The sequence below is a fragment of the Austrofundulus limnaeus genome, unplaced genomic scaffold (genome assembly GCF_001266775.1).
Source record: "Austrofundulus limnaeus strain Quisiro unplaced genomic scaffold, Austrofundulus_limnaeus-1.0 Scaffold133, whole genome shotgun sequence".
NCBI lineage: Eukaryota > Metazoa > Chordata > Actinopteri > Cyprinodontiformes > Rivulidae > Austrofundulus > Austrofundulus limnaeus.
Window position 1 is genome coordinate 257488 of NW_013952535.1, and position 10827 is coordinate 268314.

Sequence of the window (10827 nt, forward strand, 5' to 3'; positions counted from 1 at the left end):
ATAATGCTCTGAGTACTAGAACGTGAGTAGAAGAAACTCTCTAACTTCTTCCTTTCTTCTTCCTTTGCTCTCTTAATCCCGCGCAACCTTCATTTCCGGAATGCAATAGTCCCATTTCCATATAAACTATGGGACTGACGGAAAGGTCTGTCACCGCCCCCTTCTGCATGCTGCAGCGAAGTGTACCTCAAAACATTGGGCAAAACCAAAAAAAGGCGGTGTGCGAAATGTATTCCTTCATGGAAATAATCAATCACCCGCTGTGCCTAATGTAAGGGGATTTATTTTTAATTCATTAATATTCAGACTGAGACTTTGTATCGTCTTTTAAAAAGGAAGCTAGGTGGCTAAATAAAGCTGTTAAGATTGCATTGCCACTGTTGATTTGTGGATGAGAGGATCAGCTCTATTCTCAGCCCTCATGACTCACAGGTCAAATAAATCCACTGCTGTTAAATCAACCGTCACACAAACCAACATCAAAGTGACGTGAACAAATTCATGTCCCTATCGAGCATCCTTCCATGTGTCACCAGTCATCATTTATGGTTTTATTCGGCTGCGCTGATTTTGAAGCAGCTCTGTAGCCAGTCGTGCTTCCTGACGCAGGCGGCTTCCACACAGGAAGCTGAAGTAACTTCCTGGAATTGAGGTGGGGATAACCTGTCATGACCTCACATCCCCGCTTCCTGTTTGTCCACAATTGTTTTAGTTTTGGTGTTTAGGGAAAATAAAACACTTTTTGGAATTATTTCTTAAGGAAAATTGTTCTGTTAGAGAATAAAGTCATTTCTTTTTGATTCAAGGGTGCATCGTTATTGCAATAATTTACCCTTTTTTTAGCAACTAGTTTCAAATACACCTAAATCTTTATATGTTTTGTTATATGTCTGCATAGATAATCTGTAATGTGATTGATGGTCTTTCAAAATGCGAGCAGAAAACCAGAGGTGCATAAAGTACTTCGAAAATAATAAGTACCGGTAAGTAAAAGTAAAAATATCTTAACAGAAAATGACTTTGGTAAAAATAAATTTCACTCATGAGAAAAGTACTTAAGTAAAAGTCATAAAACTGTTCACAAAAATCAGGAAAGTAAAAGTTCTTTTACACACTAAGAAATAAACTGTTGAATTTACTGAAACACTTTATAATCTTTCTTCCACCGGTGGGCAAAAACGGTGGGATTTCTGCCTGTAAACATTTCCAGACTTCACCGGGGGCTTTTATTTTGAAGACTAGGGTGTCAGACAACTTCCTCCAGTTCTTACCTTTAGTTTGGCACCCTTAAAGAGCTTGTGACATCAATTTTTTTGTAATAAACATGAATGCATTTTTGGAAAGAAAATGTTAACATATTGCAAAACAAATTTCACGTCACAGAAATGAACGGTTGTTGAGATATTGGCATGTGAAGAAGCAGGAAGTGATGTCAAATGGGAATGTCCGCATGTAAACAGAGCATTGTTGCAAAGGCTAACAACACAGACTATAGAGAAGAATCTGATGTTTCTTTAGATTAATTTTAGTCATTATCAAAGAGAGACAAAGAAAAGTTAAAGTTTAAATAATTTTGTTTTAATAAACAAAGACCAGTGAGTTTATTTTATTAACCAAACTGTTGAGAAAACATATATTACTAGGTTTATTGGAACCAGTTGACTTGTTTGAGTAAATTCAACACTTTATTTTTTTTAGAGCGGAATACTTCGAAAACCTCCTCAATCCTACCAACATGCCTTCTGTTGAGGAAGCTGAGCCTGGGGACTTTGGGTTGGGCTCTCCAATCTCTGGGGACGAGGTCRCTGAGGTGGTCAAAAASCTCCTCGGTGGCAGGGCCCCGGGGGTGGAYGAGATCCGCCYGGAGTTCCTYAAGGCTCTGGATGTTGTAGGGTTGTGTTGGCTTACGCGACTCTGCAATATCGCATGGACATCGGGGGCAGTCCCCCCGGATTGGCAGACTGGGGTGGTGGTCCCCCTGTTTAAAAAGGGGGACCGGAGGGTGTGCTCCAATTACAGGGGGGTCACACTCTTAAGCCTCCCTGGTAAGGTCTATTCAGGGGTCCTGGAGAGGAGGGTYCGTCGGATAGTCGAACCTCGGATTCAGGAAGAGCAGTGTGGTTTTCGTCCTGGTCGTGGAACACTGGACCAGCTCTACACCCTCAGCAGGGTCCTGGAGGGTGCATGGGAGTTGGCCCAACCGGTCTACATGTGTTTTGTGGACTTGGAGAAGGCATTCGACCGTGTCCCAAGGGGGGCCTTGTGGGGGGTTTTCCAGGAGTATGGGGTACCGGGCCATTTGATACGGGCTGTCAGGTCCTTGTACGACCGATGTCAGAGTCTGGTCCGCATTGCCGGCAGTAAGTCGGGCTCGTTTCCAGTGAGAGTTGGACTCGGCCAAGGCTGCCCTTTGTCACCGATTCTGTTCATTACTTTCAAGGACAGAATTTCTAGGCGCAGCCGAGGTGTTGAGGGGATCCGTTTTGGTGGCCTTAGGATCGCATCTCTGCTTTTTGCGGATGATGTGGTCCTGTTGGCTTCATCGGAACGCGATCTGCAGCTCTCGCTGGAGCGGTTCGCRGCCGAGTGCGAAGCGGCCGGGATGAGGCTCAGTGCCTCCAAATCCGAGGCCATGGTCTTGAGCCGGAAAAGGGCAGAGTGCCTTCTCCGGGTCAGGGGGTCGTCAGCTTACTGTAACAAAGTAAATGTACTTAGTTACTATAAACCTCTGCAGTTAAATGGACGTCTTTTTTGTTCTGGTTGAAGAAACCAAACTTTTACGTGACTGCAGTCATAAACTGACACGTTAGTTGTTTAATTCAATATACAACCTGACAAATAAAGATAATTTTGTAATTTACATGATTGAACTCTAAAACGATATTCTGCTCTGATGAATTAGATGCTTGAATTTATCTCAGTAAAACATTTCATTTTTTACGCTTGTACAAAAATAGTTAAAACAAATTAAAGGTTGTAACACAGTAGGTCAATTAGTTGTATTACATTTGAATCAAACCGTAGATTTTGGTCTAAAACAACAAACCGGATCATAGTAATGTTCTGATGTAGGTACAGAATTATCATGGACTGTTTGTGTTGAAAACATTTGAAGCAGCAGTTAAAATCTTTTGATGTGGGAATCTGTGAGAAGGTTATAAACAGTTATTGTCTGACTAGTCAACGGCTTTAAACAGAGTTTAGTCTTGATGAACTGATGAGCTAATTGTTAGTTTAAGCAATTCTAGGAGCAAAAAGGAAATAATGAGATAAAACAACAGTATTTGTCTAATTGTGCAAATGTGGATGTGAATATGGTGACATGTCCGAGCACCTGTCTCTCACCCAAAGACAATTAAAGATAGGCAACCCTACAAAGAAAAGTGATTAAAGGAAATTCATTAATGAACGATATATTTAAGCAATTATTGATTGAGTTAATCATCATGTGCATTTAGGTCTTTATATGCAGAAATGAGTTGAATGAAACTGACCAAACACCCAGCTCAAGCCACCGATGATATCAGCTCTGGGTGTTTTAAGAGGAGGAGGATGTGTCTAATGCTGCAAGGAAACAACAAAGTCAAAGCTACTGGATCATGTTCAGATTTGTCTAAATTCCAGACAACATTACACAAGTTGGATCTAATTATTTGCTGCTCAAACTGGCTAAAGATTCGAATCTTTCTTAATACAGGATGAATCACACATATTATAATTAAAATAAACAGTGTGTAAGGTGAACTCTAACTTACTGACAATTTTATTTGTTCAGTTTTTATGGATAAATCGATTGCATACTTAAAATACCCCTTTCTCTTAATGAGCAGTGTTGTCCTTATTGTAAACTTCTAAATGATAGATATCTTTGTCTAACTAAAAGCACACAAATGTTTATTTTTTATATATATTTTATGTTGCTGCTTAGTTCCAAGGTCCTTCTGTTTACAGGGTAGATAAGACTGTTCTACAGTGGGGAGGAAATTGAATCATCAGCTTGCCAAATGGGGCACATTCACTGAAGAGGTTACTGATGACCTAAGCAAGAGATGCAATCTTCTGTTTGTTTTTATCTCAGTGATGTTAGAGTTGCATCATAAGTCAGCTTCTAATCAGTGATGAAGGAGCGCAAAATATTAGTGTTTCAAGGGATTTTTCAAGACTCAGTGTTCTGGTGAATTGGAAATTTGAATTTCAGCACACCCCGTTCCTTACTGGTTTATGGTTATGGTGAGTGGGGATGGATAAAGAGCCCATATGAGTGGGGTCCTTGTAAGTGCTCTGCCCAAAAATACACTGGTCTTTATTCAAAACTTTGCGTCCCACCGATGAAGGACATGAGGTTGGAAACAGTCATTGTTCTGAGCTTCTCAGGATCCTTAAAGAGGTCCCCAAGAATTCTTTTCCTTTGACTGCTCAGAGCCAGGCAGTGGCCTAAGTAGTGCAAAGAGGTCTCTAGTTCATTGCCAACCTTTGTCATGGAGTCCCATCACCATTTTGTGGCGRYTGAGCAGATTGTGCCCAGTTAGGACTCCAACCAGTGTGCTGTGTTTTCCTTGTCAGGGCGATGAGCGCTTTCCCAAATCTAAGATTTGGGCCTTTTATCCTTACTGGTTCATTGTGTGAATCTGTTAGATTCACGTTAATGGACAGGCATTTAATGTTAATGTCAGTTTTATTTGTGTAGCACATTTAAAACAACAGCAGTTGACCAAACTGCTTACTCAACCTTTATGAAAGCATTAGAGCAGTGGTGTCCAAAGTGGGTTCTCGGTGTCCTGCATGTTTTAGGTGCTACCCTGGTTCAACACAGCTGAACCTAATGAATGCTTTAATTAGTAGAACTCTGCAGACCTTGATGACAAACTGAGAAGGTAAATCATCTTTTTGAATCAACTGTGTTGAAGCAGGGACAAATCTAAAACCTACAGGACACCGGCCCTTGAGGACTCCTGCATTAGAGCCATCCAAACCCAATCGTGACCATCAGTCCACCTGAGACCTCCAGGGATACTCCCTGTTTTTGGCACTGATGTAGGAACGTTTGGGAACAGTCCAGACTGGTTCCCCTCTGGAGTGGGCTCTATCTGCAGATGCTCTTTCGGATTGGGATCTGGTAAAGCTGCGAGACCAAGTCAGCGCCTCAGGCTCCCAGCAGTGTTCATGGAAACAATCTGGTAGTATTCTGCTGGGGAAGAACACCGCTCTTGGGGAACAATTACTATGGAATGCTTGTTTTTAAGAGTCCTGAAGTAGGTGATTTGTAACAAAATATTTTGACTTGAAGGAAACGTCTGAACCCTTAAGTTTCACTGTAAGCATTGTTTTAGAATAAGGATTAATCACAAAAGTTGCTTCTTCTATTGATAAAATTAGATCAAATTTACATATTTTTTCTTTTATTAGACCTTTAAAACACCTCTTTTCACCCTGTGGTAAGCTGCTATAGTAATAGGAGATGCGCAAATACACACAGATCTTTGAGCTTTCAAACCCCTAAGCTGTTTGTCCCTCAATAGCTTCTGAGTCTTTTGGGTCTATTTCCACCTGCCTGCAGTGGGATGAGGGGGGGGATGTCTTTCCTCACTGCTGCTATTTAAAGGTGCAGAATTGTTCCACATGCTGTCCACCCACTCGCATGTCTCCGAACAAACAAGCCGATAGAATCCCCGCCCCAGAGATCAGCTTCCATAGACACACACATACATGCTGGGTGACTCAACTTGACCTCTTGGTTTGGGGGAACAAAGGGTCACTACATGGTAAAACCCCCTTCCACCTGCTGAACTGCCCTTCCAGCTGCTCTGTTTGGATCACAGGGACATTTTGGACCTACATGAAACCCAACACCCCTGATTTAAACACTGATGACACAACTGCTCCACCCGTTTCTGTTGAGCCACTGGTTTCTGTATCTGCTTCAACGGGACATGCTGAACGGCCATTGCTGTGGTAGTTAGCTGTAATGCGTCATCTGACAAGTTTTTACTGTTACAATTTGTTTGTCATCCTGTTTTTTATTTGTATTTTTTCTGTACATTAGTTTGCCAAGGTTGATTAACGGTGGTGACCTACTTGAATTGGATTGACTCTAAAAATAAATCAACTGCCGGTGTAGCTCCAGTGATTACTTTCTGAAAGTTTCATTAACTTGTGATTCTTGAGCTGTTTTACTAACTACAAACAGATTTGACTCTAATATTTAGTGGGAATTATTTAACCAAAGATCTTGTTGTGAGATGTTAGCACGCCGAGTTTATATTGGGACTCACTTGGCTACTACAGCACCGCACCAAACTTTAGCACAATATCTGTAAAACTGACCGATTTATACTATTTGGGTTTTTTACCAAGGCATCGTAGCTGTGGCAGCCATCTTGAATTGAGTTGTCTCCTTTTTAAATTGGATGTAAAGGGACAGCGTCAAAACGAGTTAGCGGGCATGTAACTATTAATAGAATCATCAAGTTTCAAAGGTCACATTTAACAGTCATTACAGTTCTATCATAAAACAACTATGTGTAGTGTAACTAAATCAGTATATAACATGAACCTCAATAATTCCTTCAACTCTGAGACACGCCTCAGGTGAGGGGTGAAAGGGGGGCTTGTGGAGTTACAATAAGAAGAGGACAAAGAGGAATTCAGACCAAAGCATTGCAGTTACATTTTGTTACACCCCAACTGAATTATTTAAATGTGGAAAAGCAGGATTTAGAAATGGACTAGGATGAGTACCATCTTTTTCACAAACAGTAAAACATGTTTTTTGTGTGTGTGTTTCAGGATTCCATCAACGCCTTGACTCATGATTTGAACTATCCAGTCCTGAGGAAAAACAAAAACATCGAGGCTTTTCTGAACCGATGTAAGTTCTTCATTTTAAACACTGGGTTATAGTGGTTCAATGCAAATTAAAAACAAAACCAGCGCACAGTTATTTTATTTTATTTAAATATGATGGCAGCAATTTGTTACAATGTTGGGCATGTGTTGACCAGTTTGAAACATTACTTTTGATTTGAGCAAACCACTGTGAGGAATTGGAACTTAAAATAATTTGTAGTTCTTAGTTTAGTCAGTAGGTTTTAGCTGCTCAGATAACAGTTTAACAGCCACAGAGCCGTGTCACTATAATGTGTTTTGTCATTGTTTTTGCTGAATTTAAGCAATGCATTTCCTGCAAGAGATATCACAATGAATATATATTTGTTTTAAATGTGTGTGATTGTTCAGCTTTAGTGGTGCAGATAACCCACGCTGTGTGAACTACAGTAATTCAACTAGACCCGATAATTGATTCTGAGTCCTTTATGATTCTAGAATTTACAGCAGCTGTAGTATAAAAAAAGCAATAATGGATACATTCTTTTCTCCTGTCAGCTTCTCACACTACGTTGGTTATTTTTTTTAACACCTTTAAATGAGCTTTGGAAATAAATGCAGTAAATCCGTTTGTTTGTCCTGCAGTTGAAAAGGTGGTGAATGAGCTGCGGGAGCTGCAGGTGAAGCTTGAAGACTTTGAAAAAGTGAAGTTGATTGGAAGAGGAGCTTACGGAGAAGTGCAGCTGGTAAGATTTCTCTCTGTAAATGTCTAATAAATAGGTGTTTGTTTGCAGAGGGTTGCGTGTTGCTGTAAAAGCTGTGTTTTGATGGGAGAAATTCTCCAGCTGTTTTGTAATTCCAGCACTTCTGAGCCACCAGAGGGAGCAACCAATCTAGAAATCTTTACTTTTCCTCTTCGCTTTAAAACAGAGCTGTTTTCTTCAGATATTTACCAAATGATTTTGGTTTTGGGTTTAAAGCTGGCTCCGTTTTCTTGTTTATTTTTTCGCTGTCTGCCTCTTGTTCTGGTAGAATCTGGTATCTTGCGGGTGTTAAGTTGCACAAACAAGTTTGGACAGGCTCGGCTTGTGTGCGAGATGAGTTTAAAGTCTCTTGTGGGGATGTGAAGGGGTACGTGGGTGTTTGTGCTTAAAATCGTGTGTAAGCATGTCTTTTTTCTTTTTTTTACGAGCACGAACAACAATAACAGCCTCCCGTCTCAGTCTGGCTCCCTGTTATCGTGATCACCGTGGCATTCTAACAGTCCTCTTCCTATTGTCCGTGTGGTGTTATCGCTGTGTGCATTCTAACAACCCCAACCCCCACCACCACCACCTCTCTGATGCAGGTTCGTCACAAGGCCTCTAAGAAGGTTTACGCCATGAAGCAGCTCAGCAAGTTTGAGATGATCAAGAGGTCAGATTCAGCCTTCTTCTGGGAGGAGAGGCACATCATGGCGTTTAACAACAGTCCTTGGATAGTCCAGGTGGGTTTTTCTTTTCAAATGTTAACAAGGAAAGATGGAGGGGGGGGAGGCAGGATTTTATTTTCCACAATAGAATTTTGTTTTTGTTTATGTTGAATATTTTACATGATAAAACAATAGTTTTGATAAACATGATGACAACTACCGTATTTATTCGTGTATAATACGACCCCACCCTTTTTTGAGCTTAAAAAGCATAAAAAATTTAATCCTCAAACTACCTCCAATTTCATACAGACCAGGATTTTTCAGTCTTTGCCGTCTTTATACACATCAGTAAAATGATCATTGGACTGTTCATTTTATTTTAACAACATACGTATGTACTAAAAGGTACAGGTATCAGCTGTAGCAGCATCATATGAATTCTGGCATTTTACACATAGTCCACTAGGAGGCGCCAACACAAAAGTCAGAGACTTCACATGAGATTTGGGCCATCTTGTGGGGGAAAGCAGATTACTTCCTACTCGTGAGCGCCCCCTCTGGTGGGGAAACTTTTTTCAGGGATACAAACTTTTTCAGAACAACGATAGACAGCAGCCATTACAGACGAACATGTGTTTGTTGTTGTTTGAGGAGCGGCCTGGTCACATGCTAATGTCATTAGTTCGTTATCATTACTAAGGTGCAGGACTACTTTTACCCCTTTTTTTCCACATCATGTCGCCTGCCTGGATCTGTTATTATCTCGCATTGAAGCACGAGGAGTGTCATAGGTGAGCTCGTTTCAACTGATTTTTACGACGCGGTCTCATTTCCGGACTCAATAATTTAGTGAATGAAGCCGATATTTCAGTTAAAATACATAAGTAAAAAGTATTTATCCGAGTATAGTACTACCCCCCAGCTTTATGGATGATTTTATGGATTTAATTTTACGTATTATTCTTGAATAAATACGGTAGTTAAACCTGTCCTCCAAGACTGAATGCATGTTTTCTTTTTAAAGTTTTCATAAACGTGATCTTTTATCTCAGGGGAGACTCTCAGCTACTGCCTCAGTATTTGTAAAATACAACGAGTTATAGGTCAGTTAACTGTGGCGGCCATCTTGAATTGGGTTAGCTCCAAAAGTTAATCAGTTGTATATGTGCATCCAAAGATTATTTCCTGAAGTAAAGTTTTTCTAATGTGTTGCTGAATGATGACTTACTGTTTAGAGGGAAAAAAATTAAATAAAATTACTTTCATATATTCTGGCAGCTCTGCTGTGCTTTCCAAGACAATCACCACCTTTATATGGTGATGGAGTTCATGCCCGGAGGAGACTTGGTCACGCTCACCATCAACTACGACATCCCCGAGAAGTGGGCTCGGTTCTACACGGCTGAAGTGGTGCTGGCGCTGGATGCCATCCACTCCTTGGGCTTCATCCACCGGGACATTAAACCTGACAACATGCTGCTGGACCAAAACGGACACGTCAAACTGGCCGACTTCGGCACGTGCCTGAGGATGGACTCGGTGGGTGGATTTCCATCCTCTTTAACTCATTAGCACCGAATACATCTCTGGGAGTGAGAGTGATATTGCACCATCAGGTGGTTGGCTGGTTGAAGTGGCGCCCAGAGCTCGGCTCTATCAGGCTGTTTTGAAGTTAAAGGGTGCAGCAGCAGCCTGGCCTCTGGTGTGAGACAGGAAATGTTTTTCAGCCTTATTGTTTTCACCCTGGCTTTTCAGCTGCTTTCACACTTTTAACCTCTCTGAAGTTCTGTTAAACGATTGTACTGTTGTATCTTTTATGCATGAGAGGAAGAAAGCTTTTCTTTTAACACCATTTCTGAGCGGACTGAGCCGTGAAACAAACACTACTTGCCTGTTCTTGACTGTTTTTGTCTCCTGTTTATTGTTTCTGATGCTCTGTGCTGTATATGCAGACAGGTATGGTGAACTGTGACACAGCTGTAGGCACACCGGACTACATCTCCCCTGAGGTGCTTCAGTCTCAGGCTGGTGATGGAAACTACGGCAGGGAGTGCGACTGGTGGTCTCTGGGAGTTTTTATCTACGAGATGCTAGTTGGTGAGTTCCAGCTCGATGTTTGGATGTTATCCAGCTTTCATACCCGCTGAACTTTTTCCACATTAGTTGGAAGGTTTCCCACCCGAGCAGCAGATCAGCTCTTTCAGATTTAATATGGGTTTCTCAGATTAATTATTCTGCTCGTCAGTTTAGGTGGATGTTTATGTCTTTGTAGGTTTTTACATTTTCAGATTATGGCTTGAACATTGCTTTTTGAGATGTTCAGTGCATGTGTGTATGAGGGACTGAAACTGACATAATTAGAAATAAAAGCAGAAACTTATAAATGGACCAGTAAATAAATAAATACACTTAAAATGCACCATTTAAGTACTAAAATGAGAACTTTTTTCATGTTTTATTATTTAGTTGACCATCATATATATTTTTTCAGCTTTTATATATTTTACCACTTGATTTACATTTTACTGTTTTTAAATATATATATATATATATATGAGGGACTGAAACTGACATAATTAGAAATAAAA

At 40.7% G+C, this 10827-nt stretch overlaps 1 protein-coding gene across 3 annotated transcripts in view; it reads left to right on the top strand.

Moving 5' to 3' along the window:
• Positions 1-6786: 6786 nt before the first annotated feature.
• Positions 6787-10827, top strand: part of LOC106522615 (rho-associated protein kinase 2) — a gene marked incomplete at its 5' end in the record, with an annotated part of 49641 nt that continues 45600 nt past the window's right edge. For all 3 annotated transcript variants that reach the window (XR_001310804.1, XR_001310805.1, XM_014015687.1), the window contains 5 exon segments: positions 6787-6868; positions 7471-7571; positions 8174-8311; positions 9518-9778; positions 10192-10336. Coding sequence is in view for 1 of the 3 variants with exons in the window: in XM_014015687.1 (XP_013871141.1) it covers positions 6787-6868; positions 7471-7571; positions 8174-8311; positions 9518-9778; positions 10192-10336 (727 nt within the window).